This window comes from Amphiprion ocellaris, chromosome 10 (assembly GCF_022539595.1).
Source record: "Amphiprion ocellaris isolate individual 3 ecotype Okinawa chromosome 10, ASM2253959v1, whole genome shotgun sequence".
Classification (NCBI taxonomy): domain Eukaryota; kingdom Metazoa; phylum Chordata; class Actinopteri; family Pomacentridae; genus Amphiprion; species Amphiprion ocellaris.
Window position 1 is genome coordinate 13,856,605 of NC_072775.1, and position 21,550 is coordinate 13,878,154.

Here is a 21,550-nt window from a genome sequence, read left to right on the forward strand (position 1 = left end):
GTTAAATAGAGTGAGATGAAACAGATAGAAGATGTTGGAAGGAAAGAGATGTTACCTAACAGCTTCTCTGTTCCTATTGCCAAGAGAATACATCAAGCCATTGGTGACAAATTGCCTCCCTTTTACCTCTGGTGCACAGAAAGGAACAGTCGAACCCTCACTGTGGTGCTACTGGAGGAGCTGCCGATAAACCAGTAGTTCTCTAACCGGATTAACGTATTTCTTTCTGCCAGTTTTGACCACATTTTATACTCCACACACTTGAGTGAGCAAATTTTTGGGAGCAACTTTTTCTAACTTTGTCACTCGCATACTTGCTAAAGCCTTCCATATTTTCATAAAGTCTGGACATACCTCCCACTCGCTGCTCTGCCTATGAAGGAATGTCAACATACGCTCCTACAGTGTTTAGATGAACTTTAGGTTACTTTCAAAACTTGCTGTATGGACTCCCACCTGCCCTAATAGTCCCCACTCCTCTCTGTGTCCCAGAGTGTTATTAGGATTATTCACTAATCTGATCGTAGAACAAAGCGAAGTTACTCCCAGTATCCAGAAATGTGAAGAAATGCTTATTTTCCTCAAAAGCAGCCAGATACAGCATATTAGGAGGCTCTAGTTTCACACAGGGTGCCATGTTTGTCTGGTGGAAGGGTTTGGTGGTATTCTGTAGAACAAAATCAACACTTCAAAAGGGTGTTGAAGTCCACAGACCTCAGGGCAATGAAATCAGAGGGATCTAAGTGGGCAGGCATCTGCTAGCTGACCTATTCCTGCAGGGCCCTCAGAGCGTGGACCTCAGGGAGTCATTGTGCAGGAGTACGGAGGCCAAAGAGTCAGGAACCATGCAGGCACACTTTCTTTAATCTGTCAGAAACCTGCTCTTATCGTGAGATAGGTATTTAAAGAAAACTCCTTTATGCAAACCTTCCCTGTGTTGGTGTGGGAGGCTTTCAGTAGCCTAACTGGGCCTTTCCAGAAAGTCCTTCCAGATGTTTGAAAAAGGAAAGAGGCACGATAATAGATACCACACAAGCTGAGGAGCTTCACCCATGGTGAAGTCGGCTGTAAATTGTCCACGGTGCCATAAAGTGTACACCAAGATAAACGATGTTCAGGTGGCCGAAGTGGCTGCACCATGTGGATTTGGTTGCTGCATCAGCCACATGTACCGTGTAATAATACCTTGCAGTTACTTTCAATGTAAAAACCCTTCAGATACTTTACAACGGCCATACATCTTCCTTTTTACGACTCTCTTTCTTTAGCGATTCGTCCCCTGAGGTGCGGCTTCTTTTCATGCATCCCTGTGCACATTGTGTGGTCTCTGCATGTGATAATGCCTGTGTTCATACTGTTCTGTCCACTGTATCACCTTAACAACACCTCTGATCCTCCCTCATCCAGTGGTCACCTGGAAAATTGCACATGCATGATCTCTGGAGATGGGAATGTTAAGGTGTAAAGTGTTGTATTGCATGTAAGGGTCATAAAAAGTTTGTCTCTCAAATGAACCCCTCTCTTCGCATCTAACTGGTTCTTCTATTTAACTGTCTTGGAATTGGGCTGTGATTGATATCACAGCTGTTCCGACTCAGAAAGATAGCAGCGGTCTAATCTCTCGCAGTCTATGATCTCATTTACATCGCAAAATTGCAAAGTGAGAAAATGACCATCCACTTCAGGCTTTCACTGAGGCACTCGCACACATCTACACACAAACAAGATAAGCAAATAGCCAAGTAACCTTTTCTCAAATGCCACTGCAAAGCACTTGACTTTATACTTCCTTGCAAAAAATGAATGGGGGGGTACATATATATATATATATATATATATATATATATATATATATATATATATATATATATATATATATATATATATTTCTGTGGAGTTTGGTCTATCTTCTCATATTTTGCTGCTTTTGTTGTCCAACAAATTCAGTCAGCACCTATGCCAAAAGCAGGCTTTAGTTATGGCAGCTTAGCTGGAGGGATTTGGAAGACTTTTTTATTGGGAGATAAAGGCATTCGAGTCCTTTGTCTCCCCGCTGCTCGAGATGGTTTAGTAGCCTGATGAAGCTTTGTTATGGCTAATCTTTCCTGTGCCTTTTTGGTCCTCTCCTCCACCCATTTCTGCTTCACAACAAACACAACTTTTCTCTTTTAATTATGGCTTTTCATCAGGGGCCCAGTCACAACTGAAAGGAGGGGAGCAAAGCATAGCAGAAACACAATTATACCTGCGAGGAGGAGAGAAGGCTCTCAGGGGAGGTGTCGCGTCTGTATATGTTGTAGGATTGTGTGCGTCTGCGTGCACACATCATGTGCATGTGTGCGCATGTCAATCTGCCAGCAGGTTCTTTGGCATTTTGGTATCTGTTGTGCGTATACCACCTATTGTGAGCTATGATCCTCTTAGCGGGCTTCTGCCAAAAGAGCTATATTTACCGTTACTGGTGATCACAGCACACAAAGAACAACATGTCGAGAATATGAGCTACCTTTCAGCCTCTTTCTACAACAGCATAAGAGAAACCACTAACAGGATATGAGATATATGGTAATGGCTAACACGTTGGAGATGTAAGCACAGCCTGTTTTGCATAGTCTTTGTTGGAGAGGAAAAGCATGAAAGACAGGTAGATGTTGGGCTGTGGTCAGTGAAACACAGAAGGCAAACCAACAAAAATACAACTAAAATGATGTTTTTGTGAAAAGAGTACAATTTCTCAAGCAGTAAAATGATTCATTGTTGCAGTGAATGTTAAAAAACAGCTATGATTGGCTAAAGACGTGGTTAAGAAAAGGAAAAGATGCTCTCTGTGGGTATATGTCATGGACCACCCTGTACAGCACAAAGTGCACCATCAACACTATGTGACAAAACAGAAAAAAAAATGACGGCATGAAAACAGGTCAGATTCATAGAGGAGAAACCCCTATCACTGTTGTGTAATTAGACTGCATCTTCATTGCCGTCTTACGCACTGGGGTGTGCATGCGTTTGACTCTGTGCTCATAGTGTGTGTCTGAGTGTGTGCACTGCATACTCATGTGCTCGCCTCTAGCTCGGAGCTGTGCAGTGAATGTATATGTGCTTACTGCAGTCAAACTCTGGTTAGTAACGTTTGCCCTTGCTGCAGCTTTGTACAGCACTGTAAACGTTTGTGTGTGTGCGTGTGTGTGTGTATGTGTGTGTGTGCGTGTGCGTATGTGTGTGTGTGCGTGTGCGTGTGTGTGTGTGAGTAGTTTTCACGTGCATTTCTGTCTCGGTGCACCACCAGGAGTAGATGCATTACCTGTTTCGCCGCCCGAATGTCGTCATTTGCAAGCATTTTGTTCGTTTGTTCCTATATTTCCGAGCTGTTTACCCCCACATATATACACGTCCATTATCCGTAAGCTGATAACTCACTGCATTCGTGGACTACTGTGTGTCTGTCATGAGAAGCAATTCGGCTTTAGGCAGAAGGCCTGATTGGGGAAGAAGTCTGAGGGGAGATGGAGCTCTCTTTGGCTAGACTCCAGCTCTGTCCATCCTATTTTAATTACCTATGGCACTCACCCAGTGGAATATCTCTCTTCCTCTCTGTGTCTGTAGCTTCTCTCCTCTCTTTCCCTTCATCTCCCTTCTCTCCTTTTGCTACCATCTTCTCTTTTCATCTCTCTCTCATTACTCCTTCAGTCTCACTATCTCCCTCTTCCTTCCATCTCCTTCCTTTCTCACACATAACCTAACAGCGCACGGCTGCGTCAAAGGCGTATGCAGAGGTAACCTTTGCATTAGCATATAAATGACCCCATAGATTGAATAGTATTTTAGGACGTTTAACAGCAAAAGACAGATTCCCTTAACTCTGATTAGACCCGTTTTGAGGAGACAGGCAGCCACTTGAGGGAATATCGCCTCCACCTCGATAAGATAAAGACTTGACACAGTGATTCCACTGCTGAAGAGTGCGTGACTGTGTGTGCATGTGTGCACAATTGCTCTTTCCTGTGTTTGTATGTGAATGCATGCCAACAAGCCTGTGTATCTGAATAAATATCCGTGTATTAATTTTCTTTTCACTCCAGCCTGTTTCCTTTGACACCGTGTGGTTCTACCTGTATTGCCGCCTGTTCTGGGAGATTTCTAATACCACAAATAATAATTGCCACAGTACCCATTCTGAGTTCCCTTCACACTCTCAGAGTCCCAGCTGACAATAGTGGCATATGTCATTCGTACAATTGTAGCTCTCTATGCAGCGATGTGTGTACATTTAACAAATGAGTACTACAGCTATATGAATGGGTTAGCATTGTAATTGAAATGTGCTCATTTGGTTATTTGCTGAGCATTAGATAAGAAGACCGATAACACTGTAAGGTTTCATGCAGGTTAATGCGAAGGTGAACTGGAAAGAGGGGAAACATTCAGCTCAGCTCTGTCAAAAGGTAAAAATATCCCACTATCAGCACCCCTAAAGCATTAGCACATTATAATCGAAGTGTAGGTTTAAGGCTGGTCACTGGGGACTCGCTGCTCCCGGTCAAGATACAATCCAGCACATAACCCCATATAAAGCTGCAAAGTGCTGTTGCTGGCAGATATCTACAGATATCTATGAGGTTTATCTCACGTTATCAATCTTTTCATTTAAATGTGCCCCTCCAGTCGCTAATTAAACACCTAAAAACTCATCTCTCTGTAGATCAAAGTTGCATAGTTTTTTCAATAACAATAATCTCCTCCTGCCTGAAAATGGCGTACACGTAACGACACCGTTGCTTTCTAAAGAAGGGTGCAAATCTCTGCTGCCCTGCCTCTCTCTGCAACCACATCTCCACCACTCGATGCAGCTCAAGCACATCGGCTCACCAACAACTTTGCTCAAACACTAAAACCATTCATTGCAACACAATTCAGGCATATATGTTCAAACCAGAAACTGATTCTAAGACAGTACTGCTCAACAATGGCATTAAGTGGTTATTTTGCTTATATGTCTTCTAGCACATAAAAAAACACCATAGACAAGCATGCAAATTAAAAAACTTGATTTTGACTGTAGGAGGGCTTTAACTATCTAAGTGAATTTTCCAAAATGTTAATCTACTCAGTTAACAAGGAAGTTATCCACAACATGTGCATTAACTAATTAATTAATTGGCCTTTTTCCCACTCCAGATTCTCTATATTTATCCATTCATTTGTTTGAATGAGAGGATTCCCAACTTCTGGCATGAAATAAAAACTCTGCACATTTATAACATGTTTTTTCCTTGATTGACGATGTCACTTTTACAGTTATGTTCTTGTGGTATATTTTAAACATAAAGCTTGTTTTAAAAAGTTAGGAATTACAACAAGCAGCGATAATAAATCCAAGTGTTAACACATCTCAACAGACACTTTCAGAATGGCTTGCCGTGGAGATGCTCCGATCATGTTAATTCTACATTTTAAGTACAGGCTCCATAAATTGTGTCGCAATATACCTGATTGTCACTGTTTTTGCGCGAGCTGAATTCCTGGTACATAAATCCTACAGCTACATTGCTCTCCAAAGCATTTTCAGCTCAAGGCAGAGTTTCCCAGTTAACCAAATGTGATGTTGATTTGTGAGTCGAGTCCATCCTTGAAACAGCACTCAGGAAGACTTTACAACATTGTCTTAAAGCTCGAGGCTAGACACCTGAAAGTAACATCTGCTCAGGACTCACAATGCACATCCAGGTGTTGTTAACGGACAAACTATGATAGATTTATTTTGTAGAGTCATAAAATGTTGGTCTTAACCCTCTCCAGCGAGCTAGCTGGAATTAGAAACACACCTTTAGCAAATGAGGCATGCCGAATTCCTGAACGTTTTTTTTTTCTGTGCAGCCTTTTCACTTTCTTTGAATATCTTTTTTAAGTCTATTAATGAAACGATAGCGTGGAGAGCTGGAATGTGAAGGTGACCCACTTCTCCCAGTTTAGCCCGTGTCTGTGTTTCCACCCTCAGGCCATCTTGCTTTATTCCGGGCTTTAACCTGCATACTGTCCTCAAGGAGCAAGTGTGTTACAAATGAGAACAGGGTGTAAAGGATTTCTATTTCAGCCAAGTCTTCAATGCGGATATATCCAGTGTGAACTCTTGGCTTTACGGTTGACAATTCTTTGAATCCAACTTGAACTTTTTTGAGTCATCTTTTTTGGGGGGGAATTGTAGATCAACCTGTCATAATAATCTAGCCGAGGAAATCTTGGAGCTGGAATTGGAAAATTCATTTGCAGGGGGGAAAACGTTCCTGTCATGTATCCTTCTTTTTGTCAACAATCAAGTTTGTGGCATCAGAGCTTGTGTTATGTCCAGTAAAGTTGTTTTCTGTAATGAGCATGAGAATGTTTTTATATATGCAAGAAACTGACTATGCAGCTCACTCTCTCAGATGGATAGATTCAGCAGAAATATTGCATCTTTGACACCAAAATCCCATTAAAATAGAAGCATAATGGTATAATGCATTGTTGTGTTTTCTATTACCAACCTCCTCATTTCATATCTGTGACATTACATATCTTGCCAGTGTGTGGATAATGTGGAGACAAAATGCTTGCAGCTCCCCCATCCCCCTCCATGCAGAGAGATCAGGGACCCCCACCTCCTTATATCTACATCCATGTATGTGTTCATGCACACGCATTTGAAAGGACATGCATCGGGGTTAACACTGAAGTGTATACATCAGTGTGTGTCTGTGTACTGGTAATCTCGCACATTTGTAGGCATGTATGTGAGGAAGGCGGACCCGCCCTCCTCACGTTTACATCCACTGCAATAGAACATCTCTGCGTAGCTTTGCTATTGGTTGCTACGGTAACAAAGGCACAGAGTGGAGTGGCTGCAGCAGCCAAACAGAGAGTGAGAGACAGAGGAAGGAATCAGAGAGAGAGAGAGATTTTGCCTGTAGACCTAATCAAAACAACATATTCAACACAATGAATCACAAACAACAAAAAAAAAGAAAACGCAGCTCAGACGCAATGATGAGCAAAATGTCAGTGCCACGAAAAGATGGATCTGGATTTTACTCATTTGATATCTGTCACACATCACAGCATTAAGTAAAGACCGTGCTGTAGTTGGGTGCAGCACAGGTCAAGGCTCTTAACAATTCAGTGGGTTGGGTTTGGTTCGCTGTGAGTCTGTAGGGCTGCTTGCACATTTAGTATTTACGTGTCAGCGTTTCCTCGTGGTCATTGTGGACAGAGATGATGCTCTATATTCTGTCTCTGTTTAGCAGAACAAGAGAGTATTGATCTTGCTCAGCAGCTTTAATACTTGAGCTGCCTTGTGCAAATATGAGCATGTCCAATATACACTAAAGGCCACTGAGGTATTTTAGGCTGGGATCGTGAGCAAATATTAAAAAGATAATCATTAAATAGATATCTTTCACATGGCTTGTTGACATACTGGGGAGGATGTATAGAAATTCCCAGCATGCTGCTCGTCCACCGTTATTCCTGCCGGAGCAGCTGTGGCAGGTGAACAGGAGAACAAGACTCTATGAAATGAAGCCCAATCCCAGCTGATGAGCACAAAACATATGGACAAACTGATAAGAGGTGAAAGCAGGTGTGTATACTCCTTTAGATGACCTGCTGATTGGCTAATTATGTGGGTGTTAGCAGGTGATTTGCTAATGGGTTGCCTGATGAGGCTAGATTACACCGTGTGCCTGTCGCCATCATTACGTGGATCCCATGATAACAGTGTTGGTGTTACACCATTTAATCCTATCACACCAACATGATCTGACACAAATAGCATAACATGCTTTCTTCTTTCCACTCGCTCGCCTCTCCATCCCTTGATTTCCTGATACTCATTCTGTCACCGGGCTGTTTTTTATAGCTTGATGAGCTGGAAGTCTATAACAGACGGTATCCCTCTTCCTCTTTTTCTGTGTTTTATTAAAACCATCTCTGTCTTTGATCTTTCGTCTCTCTTTTCTGTCTTGTGGCTCAGCAGGGACAACTCAGAACCCTTGATAAGCAAACGTCAAAGCTGTTCCCGAACCTCTTTTTAGAGCCTCAAGCGTTAAAAATACTGCCTTTGTCATGGCACTGGCTGGCAGCAGAGCTTTAATATATTGGCCTTGGAGCAGATTCAATGGTTTATCTTATGGATCAATAACCTTAATCGATATGCACACTAATAAGGAAGCTTCATCAATGATTGGTCGCGGGGTATGTCGCATGTGCAGTTTGTGTGAGAGAGAAAAGAACAAGCCTCATGGGGTTGTGGCAGAATTATTATGTAGAACAGCTTTATGCAGCGAGATATGCTAATTAACATTGCTTCAGTTTCTGTCTGTATGTCACAAGTTTTGACCACAAACATCTGGGGATTAATCCGACAGATGAAAGTGTCAGCATTTCAGAAAAATATGTTGATGAGACTTTCTGTATTACTGTCAAAAAGCTATATACCTGTAATCACCACTGAGGTTTGATGTAAACAGAAGATACAATGAAATGAGAAACACTCTTAGTTACAAAAGAGTCCGATAATTTTAGCCTGAATTTGTTTGGCTATTTGGCAACATTAAACATATGATGAATCATGACTGTGTAGATTCTTAGTCATCCAGATCATTGTAGAGCTTCAGTAAAAGGAAGCTGGATTTCTTTTTTAGTTCTCTGATAAACTGAAGAAGCCTCTAGGATGAGAGCTGAAACATCTTAAAGAGCGAAAAAGAAAATGTCATCTACTGAATCTCTTAGAATATGATTATATACGTATTATAGATTATAGCCTGTAAATTAGCTCCAGTTTGCGGTACACCCAATAATGTACAGGTCAATATATAATTGAAGTCCATGGTATGTATCTTGTATATGTTTTTATTAAAAGTTTAAAAAAAAAAAAGTTTTTTTTTGTGTTCACTATCATCATGTCTTTACAAATTCCATAATTATTTATTGTGGAAACAATCACTTATTAATAAAAAAAAAAGTGACTGGATATCACTAAAATGTCAACTAAATAACTGTCCGAATTTAATAACAACCACAGTCTAATGAGCTAAACAATAATAAAATGATTTTATTCAAAAATGGTTTTGATTGTGCTCTTTTTATTAAGTTGAGATAATGATGACAGATATTTCTTTTTTGGCAATATATCAAATTTTATATGGAAAATAACAAATTGTATCTGTGTCTGAGAAATCACTTTCTACTAAGTTACCCATTACAAAAACACCTCTCAAGGAAGTGTGTTAATTCGAAATCACATGACCTGCTCCACATGATGTCATTTCCTCTTGAAGAAAAGACTGGCAAGACTCCAAGGCTTTCTTAGTTATTTAGTATAAAGTAGTGTGTGAGTCAAGTGTGGATTTATCACGTCAACAGGTTTACTACAATATCTGTATAAATAACTTTCAATTTCAATTTTACTCAATTGTATATATAATATTTAGAAGAATCTTTCTGTAAAAATGCCATGCGGTGTGTGGTTTTCGGTGGCCATGTTGATTTTAGGCTTGAAAACAGCAAAAATGTCAACTATGATACCTGTAAACTATGTTAAAAACAATCCCACAATTATATATTGACCTGTACAATTACTTTACACTGAAGAAAACTTTAAAACTTAAGGATTCTCAGGCAAGTTTAGCAGTTACGAGGAGCATCTTTTTGTGTGTGTGTATCATGATTGTGTGCTCAGATTTGGCAGAATTATGACAAGAAGACGGAGTACAATTTTTCGACACAAACTACGTCACAGTGGCAATGACCTAACGTGCCAAAGCTTGTCCTTATGATAGCTAATCTCACTGGAACACATGCTTCATTTAATTCCTTCCATCCATCCCCACGAACTACACACCACAGACAGCAAAAATTTCATTTTAGGTTTAAGCAGCAAATTTGAATCTCCGCTCATGAAATGGCCATAATGAAATGAGGCTGACCCTAAACCCGACTCAATCAGTTCTAGTCCAGGGACTCCCAATGGAGAGTCAGATGAAACAAACCTCCCATCCCTCCCCTCAGGGCTCCTCCAGTGCTGCTGATGAGGAGAAGGCTTAGAGATGTCAAACCTACAATCTCTGGGCTGGAATTTCATTTGAAGTGGCCCCAGAGAATAGTCTGCAGCCCGCATCGTCTCACTGATGTCTTCAAACAGCTTGTCACTCAATCTCGGGCCCAGTCTGAAGTGTTGGCAAAGCAGGTGACTCTGCTTATGGATACGAGTGTATGTGTGTGTTACATCTAGGTGCATCTGTGTGCTTCAAATAGCAGTTGTCATCACCTTAGCAACAAACACATCTACCTCTCTACCTGGCACTTCACTACTGACAACATTTTTTTTTCTTTTTTATCTCGAAACAGAAAAAAATGAGGGACATGGAGAGAAAAATGAAGGGAGGAGGTGGTGGAGAGATGGAGGATGAAAGGAAATAAGCGGGGGTTGGGGGAAACATGGAGTATGGCATTCAGCCGAAGTTGATGGGAGCAGTGTTGCTATTACCCGCATCTTTTCTTCTGATTCTAACCTTTTCATTTGTGTTCCATCAAACTTTTGCGTTATTTCCAAGATTTCACCAGCTCTCTCGGCAGCCCAAGACAAAAACCCCGAAGTACTCCGCCCTTTATGCTCTCCTCATTTTGTCTTTCCTTTCCTTCTCCTCACATCTCCTCTTCCCTTTCAAATAAATGCTCACATCAAAGATGCTTCGTAGCGCCACACAAGCTGTGCAGCTGAGCCACAGAGATAGAAAAGCTTCCACATTCAAACGTGTTTGATGGTGTGGCTGCCACGATTTATGTCTCGCAGTAACTTATGTGCAGCAGTATTATTCCACTGTCTCGGTTTAATAGGTGCACAGGATTCTGAAAGCCAGCACCAGGGCTTTTCTTTGGACAGTTTGACCCCTTTTGTGTGTTCTTAGGCATGTTGTGACTGTATGTCAGTGAGTCTGTTCACTGAAACTTAGCTTTGGTGATCCAATACTTTGGTTTGTGATTAAATCCCTGCAGGACCATTGACATCCCCATCAGCTACAGCTGTGCCTTTATTATTAGTTCTGATCAGCAAGCACGCCTACATGCTAAACTAAGATGGTAAACATGGAAAACTGCCTTTACAAGGTGGAAAACTTTACACCTTAATATCAACTTGTTGGCCCGCTGACATTGAGCTCACTGACTTTAAACTTGTATCTAATTCTGCAGATGTGCCTCTGTCTTGCACAGCGTGACCCTTTTGTGGCCTCTTAACTTTTTAAAGTCTGTTTCTTCCTTGTTCTTCCTCAAGGGTTTTCTTGACTTTTATCTATTAAAGAGACATTGTCCAGCTTACCCAAGGCACTCCCCTCCTCTCTCACACCAGCTCTTCCTTTTTTTGTGTCTAATTACCTGTTATAAACCTTCATGCGTCTTTACAGACGCGCAGTTAGTGAGAGGAGCATTACCACCCAAAGTGACTGTGTAACCCAGTGAGTGTTTTGTCTCTTGGTGTGCTTTATGGCTGTGAGAATTCCCTTCGATTCAAAATGTTTGACAATGGAGTGACATTTCTGACAATAGAGCCCCCATTTTACCTCCAGTGCAGACAATAGGAGCACATTAGCTCCCTGCTGGATACAGGTTTGCGGCAGCAGTCACCCTGCTGCACTTCTGACCTCACACACACACACACACACACACACACACACACACACACACACACACACACACACACACACACACACACACAGACATACCTGTTGGTCACTCTGCACTGAGAAACTCTGTCAAAATGTCAATACACGCACACTCCCATGTATTCTCATCACCCGTTGCCCACACAAAGACATATACAGTGTGCAATGAAAAAAATTTTTTTCTCTTTCTTCTCTCTTTGTTAACAGTGCATGTGTGCTGCTGCCATGGCAACCATGGCTCCTCCCCTCACATTTCTTCTCCTGCTGCTTCAACTGGCTGATGGCTCATTCCCAGAGGAACCCAGTCCACTCAGCTACGTCCCCATAGAGGGTATGTGTCCTCCCCCCTTCCTGTGTCTGTGTGTGTGTGTGTGTGTCTGTGTGTGCAGTGGGGGGGTTTGTGAGAGCACGTACGTGCACGAGCGTATGCGCAGCATTGATGAATGGCTCGGCGGTAGATGTGGAAATCGGGGGGTCAGGGGTGAGAGCTTTGGTGTGGAGCTGCTGTGGAGCTACCCAGGCGTGCAGATAAATAAAGAAACTTCACTCCGTCTTTCTGCAGCTGTAAATTAATGAGCATGAGACGGAAAGGAACATATAAGGGAGCAAAGAAACAAACTGAGAGGGAGCAAAGATGATAGATCTTGAGGATTGGATGGGGTGATACAGATGACAAGAGAGAAGGCTGAGTGGTGGAAGGGAGGGGGGGGAGACAGGTGGAGATGAATCGCTATGTCCTCCCTCCCTCGCCTGCAGTCAAGGACAGTGAGACATTTTCTCAATCTGTCTCCTGATGAGGAGGGCTCCCTGTGGAGGCCTCCTCTTCAAAACTTTCTCATAGTCTGATCCTGCCACCTTCTCTCTTTTCACCTCATCTGTGCCATCATTTATCTGAGATGTCGGGGGTAGAAGGAGGAAATTACTTTTTTTATGCATAATAAAATAACAACAATAGTGATTACACACAGTTTTTCTCATCAACACCTGCAAAAAGCATTAAGTGTTTCAGTAACTGCTTTACTATCCGTCTCTGCCCATTATCTTTGTTTTCCTAAACAAAAGCATCAAGAATGAGCGAAGACACTATTAAAGTGAAGGTTAGAGGAGCTGTTTTATGGCCTGCAGGAGCACTTTGAGTAAACATAGATGGAAAAAGTGCGCACTCTGTCCTCAGCTATCACAAGCAAGGCACTTCATTTTTAGTTGTTTTTTTTTTAACAAAGTATTCCTCCCTGTCTGTTTGTCTGTCTGTGTGTTTGTGTCAGTGGTGAGGAGGTACCCAGTGTTCCTGGGCAGAGCTCATCGTTCAGCTCAAAGACAGGAACTGCACATCCAGACGGTCCTCCAAGTCAACCGCACACTCTACATAGGAGCCAGGTAACCAACAGCAACCGCCACCAACTGTGTGTTACTGACGTGTTCGCATTAATATGTTTTTGCTTTCATTTGCTTCCATCTGCTGTCACTCTGCAGAGGACATTTCAGCGTGTTCCAGTGATGATGTATTCAGTCTTGTTGTTAAATGTCAAGTGAAAGCTGTTTGTTCGCATTTCTCTTGTGCATGGAAAATAAGAATTGCATTATGCTAGTGGAAGGAAAATAGCTGCCAAAACTGGTCCTTTTGTTAAAATGACCCACAAATAAATAATAATCCACCCCGTTTGACTGAATCATTTCACAATTCAAACACAGTTTAACTATGCATGGTTTTAGATTGGCATTTCAATAGAGTGGATGTGTGTCACACAACACATACAAAAACCCCACACAAACAGGTGGCAGTCCAACAAAAATGACATTTTGGTAACATTTTTTAAAGCAACATTAGAACAAAAATAGTGTTTTAATGCACTGGTCAGTATTGGGATATTTTATTTTGTCTGCTTGGTTTATTTGTCTTTCATAGCCTGACTTATAGAACATTTAATTCCAGAAAACATGGTGAAAATTGGTTTTCTGACTGTTGACAGTAATTTCTGAATTATGGTGTGTTAAAAAGAGATATCCAAAACCCCCTCAGAAAAAAACCATTGACTCTAATATGTTAACAGAGTGAAACAAAAATTTGGACCCTGACCTTTTCAAAAATTCAGAATTCTGTTCAGGAATTTAAGGCAGATAAGCACATTAAGACAATTACAAAATAGTGTTATTCCATGCACCAATAAATATTGAAATTTTAGAGTATTTTGCTTCCATAGCATGTCTTCTTCTAGACTAGTTAGACAAGATCCAAAATACATATTTACGTGTGCATTTTACTTTTTGAGAACTGGACCTTGACGAAGTAGCATATTTTTAATGACAGAATACCTGTTTTGCACATTCAACATTTCAGAAAACTTGTAATAGAAATAAAAAATAATCGGCATGTTGCAAAGAATCAGCTGAGGAAGTTTGATGGTGATATCAAACAGTTAAAATTTTCATCCATGGGTGGTGGTTTCTAATAACAAAGTAAGGAATTTTGCTGTATCTTTAAAGTCCATTTTCCCAGAATGAGTTTTTCTCATTCTCTGAGCCAGAAATTTCAATTTCAGTACCTACACCAAACATTCCATATTCTGAAGGTTTCTGCAGAATGCTTTGTTCATAAATCATTCATAGCTGGATTTATAGAACACTTTGTCCCTAAAAATATGTTGAAAATTGATTTTTCTGGCTGTTGATAGTAACTGATAAAAAAGAGATTTCCACAATCCCCTCAGTAAAAACCTTTGATTCTAATTTGTCAACAAAATAAAGCGAAAAAGTGTATCTAATGTTCAAATTTATTATCAATTTGCACATATTTTGATAGATAATACCTAATTCGTCTATTTAAACATGACATTTCAGGAACTTTGTAATGTTAAAAACTCATGGCCATACTATAAGTAATCAATTGGGTGAGTTTCATATTGATTCAGTTTAAAAAATGACCCCACTAACTTACAGTGTCTCCCATTAAGGCAACAACAACAGCAGCAACAGCACTTTGATTAGACATAAATGAAGCAGGTCACTATTTTGTGCAACACAGACGATGCATTCACATGTATACTACCGTTCAAAAGTTTGGGGTCACTTAGAAATGTCCTTATTTTTGAAAGAAAAGCAATTTTTTCAATGAAGATAACATTAAACGAATCCGAAATACAGTCTAGACATTGTTAATGTGGTAAATGACTGCTCTAGCTAGAAATTTTTAATGGAATATCTCCATAGTGGTACAGAGGAACATTTCCCTCAACCATCACTCCTGTGTTCTAATGCTACATCGTGTTAGCTACTGGTGTTGAAAGACTAATTGATGATTGGAAAACCCTTGCGCAGTTATGTTAGCACATGAATAAAAGTGTGAGTTTTCATGGAAAACATGAAACTGCCTGGGTGACGGCAAACTTTTGAACGATTGTGTATATGCGTATTTAAAATTTTTTAAAAAAGAGTAGTAACATAAGCTGCTGCAATGCCACTTTCTTTTACATTATTCATATTATGTATGAGAAATTAGCATTACATTGATATCCTGGTATTATTTTGGGAGTAAACTGCCGTGTTATGTGCTTTGCAGAGATGACTTGTACAGAGTGGAGCTGGATAACATGGCAGGTGATGAGATGTTCTACAGTAAGGTAAGACTCTGTCAGTCACTCACAAAACCAAACAAATGACACTGCTCACATCCATGCAACATACAACACACAGTGAGCTCGGACTGTGGTTTGTCTGTTTCAGAAAAGGACATGGGAATCCAATAAGAATGATATTCGAGTGTGTCGGATGAAGGGCAAACACGAGGTAAAGTATTCGTTCACAACGCGCTGACTTTGAGATCCGCTCGTACACGCATCACCGCTATCTACACCATCACATGCATGGACGGACACAACAGCTGTTACACAAACCTTATTTCCTGTGGGTAAACCTGCATACGGTATTTACACAAATTTGATCTTGTTGATACAGAATCAGCACATCACTTAATCACGCCGGCTCAGAGAAATGCTACCTGGTGCCCGTGAAGCTTGAAAGTCAGCTTTATGAGAACCTGCCTTGTGCCAGGTTCCTTCACATATATCATTCGTAGCCGGTGGCAAAAACGAGGAAGTGGGAAGATCATGAGCGCATATAAACTGATAGTTGACAATGTTGTGTAACATCAAATCTGCAAAAAGAATACAGATTTGATAGAATGGTAGTCTAGATGAAATACAAGCTGTGCTGTAAAAAAAACACAGCAGTGCCACGGGCAAAATGAAATGTGGTCGGAACTCGTGGAAAAAGACAGAAACGCAACGGGAAACATTATAGAACAAACGGAGCAGGGAGGGTGACACAGCCGCAGGGAGGAAACAGTAATTGAAATCAGTTGAGAAAGGGAGGCACTAGTAGGGATGTGATGTGTGTAGGTGGAGGAAAACGAAGGAAGAAACACATCAGGAGGACAGGGCAGCCACCAGGTACCGAGAATGAGGTGGGGGGATAACATAAAGGAGAAGACGTGCTGTTTCAAACAACACAGATGAAAGGGGAGATGATGTAAGAGTGAAAAAAAAAAAAACAAGAATTAAAACTGTGAGGAAAACAGGCCCTTTGAGGGAAGGTGGAGAGACGGACAAGACAGACAAGTGAAGTACAGCGTGTTAGTGGAAACCTTCTAACTCTGATAAGGAGATCCAATTATAATGCTTAGGATATTAATTCAACAATTGTGACTATAAATCAGCTGGCATATAGTAGTAGCAGTCTGGATACTATACAGACCTACAAGATCTATAGGTGAGTGTTCAGCATCACATTGTTCTATTACTTGTTGTTACTGTTCTAATAGCAGACTTTTTACCCCCTTTTTTTATAAAAAGTATAAACAGGTGGAACTAATAGCATTAGCAAATGCTCTATTTCATTTAGTAGTGCTAGTAAGAAATACCTTAGAGCCAAAATATACAATACCTGCATTACACACCTGGATGGAATACAGATATTACTAAAGTACACATTTGGGGATTAAATTCATTTATGAACAAAAATATAAACGCAGAAGGTAATATTTTACCCATCCTTTCTAACTTAGAGGGAAAAGTATTTGCTGTTCCAACACATGGCATCTCTAAAACAGAATGGAAGTCATGAAACAGCCAAGTGTGCCATGTATTTTAAGTGATAATGGACAGTTGGAGAGAGGGGTCATGGAGCAGAAATCACACCATTTGTATCAATGCATAGGATTAGTAAGGTTATCAATGCTGGCTTGTGGAATGTTCAGCTCTTCCTGAACTACTCGGTGAAGTTGGAGGATATTTTTGGAGACAGAATCTCATTATCTGACATCCAGAGCTGTCTTAGGTGATTTCTTAGATGACGAATGGTGGAGTTGCAGACATTCTAGTGTCTGACTACAGCCCTAACTGACATACCAACATCCAGCACAACAACAGCTAGTTCACAGCTTTCTTTTTTCATCTGTGGCATCGCGTCATTTGAATAAAGCTGCATTTTAATACAGCCTTATATAGTCACTGCTCAAAGTCTGTGTGTTGGTCACACTATCTGATTATTGTGCTTTAAAGCCACACCTGAGTAGAATGTGGGTAAACTCAGTGGTTAACCAGCTGAACGTCTCAAAAACCTATTGGCTAAATTTAACTCTTTGCTATTCAAAACAAAATAAATTAATTTTGAAAGCTTTTTCCCTAAGCTAGAAAAGAAGACTACAATATTTGCATTCTGTCTTTATATTTTTGTTCAACGTACTTTCTTAGCAACAGTTAGAGGAGAAGATTGATCCCTCTTTCATGTCTTTATGGTAAGTATAGGAGTGTGACTTTCTGGAGTCTTCACGTGTTGCCTGGCAACTGCTGTACAGATTAAATAAGGTATGGTGTGTTAAATAGTGATCTTAAAGGTGTTGTTGGTAGATTCTGATTACCTTTGGACAGAGATTTCAGTCTTCATGCTAAACTCGTGGGCTGCTGGCTGCAGCTGCATGTCTGTTGCACAGACACAAGAGTGTCAAGACATTTCCAATCTGTTCCTCTAATCACTTTTATTTGTTCATTTCTGATGAACAAATGTGGAGCTATATTTTTAGGAAAGGTATTACTCATCTACTCACACGGGTACAATGTATTGGTTTTTAACTTTATGTCTTCAGACAATGTTGTGAAATGCCGGCACAAAGGGATCAAGTTTAAACTTCAATCAGCAGCATCACTTTTAAGACTCCTCTATAGTCCCCATCCTATTATTCCTCCAGATGGAGTGTGGTTGAGTGTGTTAGTTCCTCTTATGGGCTGTTTTAAGCTGCATTCTTCATACTTCACAGTACAATCTGCTTGTTCTCATTGGTAGCGTAGCTGTAGCTTCAGAACTGTCTTTTCCACCTCTACCCTTTTTTCCCTCTTCTGTAATCACTTCCTTTGTTTTTTTTTTCCTACAGGGAGAGTGTCGTAATTTCATCAAGGTTTTGCTCAGCCAGCACAGCGGCCTGTTTGTATGTGGAACAAACGCCTTCAACCCACTGTGTGCCAACTACACTGTTAGTATCCATCTATCTGTCAGATGGTCATCCTGTGTTTATCTGCCAGTCGGTTCATCTATATTATTTGTTCCTGTTACAGAGAGACACTCTAGAAATGGTGGGAGAGCCTGTCAGTGGGATGGCTCGCTGCCCATATGATCCACGACATGCCAACGTGGCTTTATTTGCAGGTAGCAACTTCACTTTGCGCTCTAAAGATGAAGTCTGGCGTCTTTGTAGCAGACATCAGACTCAGTTTTCAGTTCCAGACATTAAACGTCTGTGCCCTTGTGTTTACCTTTACAAATGATTTATAGTCAGACCTCTCGCTGCATTGCTTGTTTGGTTTTAATCTTCCTGACCTTGTGCTATCTCTCCATCTGTGTCTTCTCCTTCTTCTTCTTCTTCTTAATCTCGTCCCTCTCTCTTTCAGATGGAAGTCTTTTTACCGGCACCGTGACAGACTTCCTAGCCATCGATGCGGTGATCTATCGCAGCCTCGGCGACAGCCCGGCCCTACGCACAGTCAAGCACGACTCCAAATGGTTCAGAGGTACTTTTAAAGGCAGACGCATTAAAAATGACCCTCCAGAGCCAGACACCTTCAATAGACTATCAGGAAGCAAATAACAGAAACCATCACCATTATCTTTGGTAGTTTACTAAAAGAAAATGAAACCGTTATGACTGTCTTTTCTTAAGTGGCTCACAGGTGAATACGACAATTTGGGGTGGCTAAATAATAAGCTGTATTCAGCAAAAGAATGCATGATTAGGCCTCCATCTACTAGATTTATTGTAAGTGGAACACGCTGGAACAGAGTGATGTATTGAGGTTAGTCAGACTCTACAGATTCAGGATTTTAACAAGGCTTCCTCCAGCCTGTTTTCCATGGAGAGAAAAACAAGCCAGGGCAGGTCAGCACCAGAACAGTGCTGGATGAATAAATGATAAATAATGTGTATCATCTTGTCCATGATGATAAATTAAACAGGACATGAATATTTAATGAGCCGGGCTGGTGGACGGCAGCGGTCCATGTTGATGTTGCTGTTGTTACAGCATCATGTCAGGGACTGTGGAGCGTTACTTTGACCCCAGGATGCGGCAGTTCGGCACCATAACAGTGTTTTTCTCATTTTATTTTCCAGAGCCCTACTTTGTGAGCGCCATGGAGTGGGGGCCTCATATTTATTTCTTCTTCAGAGAGATGGCCATGGAGTTTCATCATCTGGAAAAGGTGCTCTCCTTCTTTTGCTTCTTGCCTGCCTCTATTCCTTACATTCTCCCTTAGTTTTGCTACAGCTTTCCCTTCTCTTGTTCTAGGTGATGGTGTCCCGTGTGGCTCGGGTGTGTAAAGCAGACCTGGGCGGCTCCCAGCGTGTCCTCGAGAAACAGTGGACCACATTTCTAAAGGCTCGGCTCAACTGCTCCGTCCCTGGAGACTCGCATTTCTACTTCAACCTCCTGCACGCCACCAGCAACATTATCCACATGCAGGGGCGAGACGTGATCCTCGGTCTCTTTTCCACGCCGCCTAACAGGTACCAAAACATACAAAACATGTACACAAATACAGGCAAGCGTTATTTTTTTCTCACCGCTGTTTTCCCCTCTTATCTCCGGCAGCATCCCTGGCTCTGCTGTGTGTGTGTTTGACATGCAGCAGCTTGCTCATGTCTTTGAAGGCCGGTTTAAAGAGCAAAAGTCCCCAGAGTCTATTTGGACACCTGTCCCAGACGAAGCAGTGCCGAAACCGAGGTATTGTTGTGAATGCGAGCACAACTTGAGCAGAATGCTGCAGTGCTGATGTCCTGAGCATCTATCTCACATATTGCTCCCCTCATATCATCTCCAACTGTCAGTCACACTGCTGCTTCACCACCATTCAGCAAATCTTCTAATACAGTCTCCAGCGGGTGAAGAAAATGAACGCCTCTGGCTTCTCTTCTCTTCTTTGTCTCTCTGGACTTCTATCTCTCTCTGTATCTCTTCTTCTGCACTTTCTGTCTCTGCTTCTTTCTCTGCCTGCAGGCCAGGAGGCTGTGCAGTGCAGGGATCCAGATTTAGCTCCTCTACCACGCTGCCAGATGAGGTGCTGAACTTCGTGAAGACCCACCCACTGATGGATGAGACGGTTCCACTGCTGGGACACAGACCCTGGGTGGTCAAGACTATGGGACGGTACACAGAAACACCCATGGAGAAGTTTTCACACCATGCGAAATGGAAGCATATATCTAAGAATGATAGGAAATGTGCTTAATTGAACTAATTTATCGACCCCTCCATGTATCTAGGTACCAGTTGACAGCTATGGTGGTGGACACAGAGGCCGGACCACATAAGAACCGTACAGTTCTGTTCCTGGGCTCCACCCGAGGGACCATCCTCAAGTTCCTCATGATTCCCAACGGGGATTCAGCCTCTCACAGCAGTGTGTTTCTGGAGGAGGTGGAGGGATTCAATCCGGAGAAGTGAGTCAAGAGATCTTTGTCCTTAATCTCCACTACATTATAATTCGTGCCATATTGCTCCAAGTATATCAAGTCCCATTGTACCTGCTTCCAGTTGATAACTCCACTTGAGAACTGTCTTCACTTATTTAAATATCAGATTTTTACATTTTTGAAGTGCGGCTCACACTAAAAGCCTTTTCAGTGATTTCTTTGGCTGTATCTATTACTGGTATAATCACATATATATTTGGAGAGGGACTATCTAATGTGTGCTGAGCAGTGGCAGCGGCAGCCTCTGCGGTGGTAATTAAAGGACACCAGCACATTAAATTCTGTTGGGCTTCCGTCTAAGCATTGAAGCATAGTTGATCAATCACTCATGCAATAAACTAATAATCTCACTGTCCACCAACCTGGCTAATCTGATTATTCTGATTGAAAACAGCTCAACGCACAGCAGTTGTTTGTGAGAACGTAATGCCACAGGCAGGTAGTGAGCATTTAAATATATTTCAATCACATTATAATAAATAAAAGTAAGATTTAGCTGCTAAAACGGAAGTTAAAAAAAGGTATAGGTGCATTATTTTTATTGCCTGGAACTTTTGTTTTGAGTTTTGTGAGAATCTATTTGCTTGTTGTATTAATTAATTAACCTTACAGATTATTACCTTGCTTAACCAATTATTGGTTTAGTCTAAAAACTGTCAGAAAAACATGAAAAATACCTTTGCAGATCGATGACAGCATCTTTAAAAAGCCTGTTTTATTTGAACAACAATGCAAAGAGCCCAAATGTATATAGTTTGTCATATTTGACAAGGAAAATAAGCAAATCTGTTGTCTGATATCTCATAGAATTGTCAACTTGTTACACTCCATTTAGGCA

The 21,550-nt window shown here is 41.2% G+C and overlaps 1 protein-coding gene across 1 annotated transcript in view; it reads left to right on the forward strand.

Moving 5' to 3' along the window:
• The window catches only part of LOC111580339 (semaphorin-6B-like), a 32,808-nt gene that overhangs the window by 2,501 nt on the left and 8,757 nt on the right, over window positions 1-21,550 (forward strand). Inside the window, exons 2-13 of the mRNA XM_023288056.3 lie at window positions 11,904-12,027; window positions 12,962-13,073; window positions 15,253-15,313; window positions 15,417-15,479; window positions 18,121-18,219; window positions 18,302-18,392; window positions 18,635-18,754; window positions 19,354-19,442; window positions 19,529-19,746; window positions 19,832-19,963; window positions 20,237-20,386; window positions 20,503-20,679. Coding sequence (XP_023143824.1) covers window positions 11,907-12,027; window positions 12,962-13,073; window positions 15,253-15,313; window positions 15,417-15,479; window positions 18,121-18,219; window positions 18,302-18,392; window positions 18,635-18,754; window positions 19,354-19,442; window positions 19,529-19,746; window positions 19,832-19,963; window positions 20,237-20,386; window positions 20,503-20,679 — 1,433 coding nt within the window. The 5' untranslated portion in view covers window positions 11,904-11,906. The remainder of the gene's footprint in view (window positions 1-11,903; window positions 12,028-12,961; window positions 13,074-15,252; window positions 15,314-15,416; window positions 15,480-18,120; window positions 18,220-18,301; window positions 18,393-18,634; window positions 18,755-19,353; window positions 19,443-19,528; window positions 19,747-19,831; window positions 19,964-20,236; window positions 20,387-20,502; window positions 20,680-21,550) is intronic.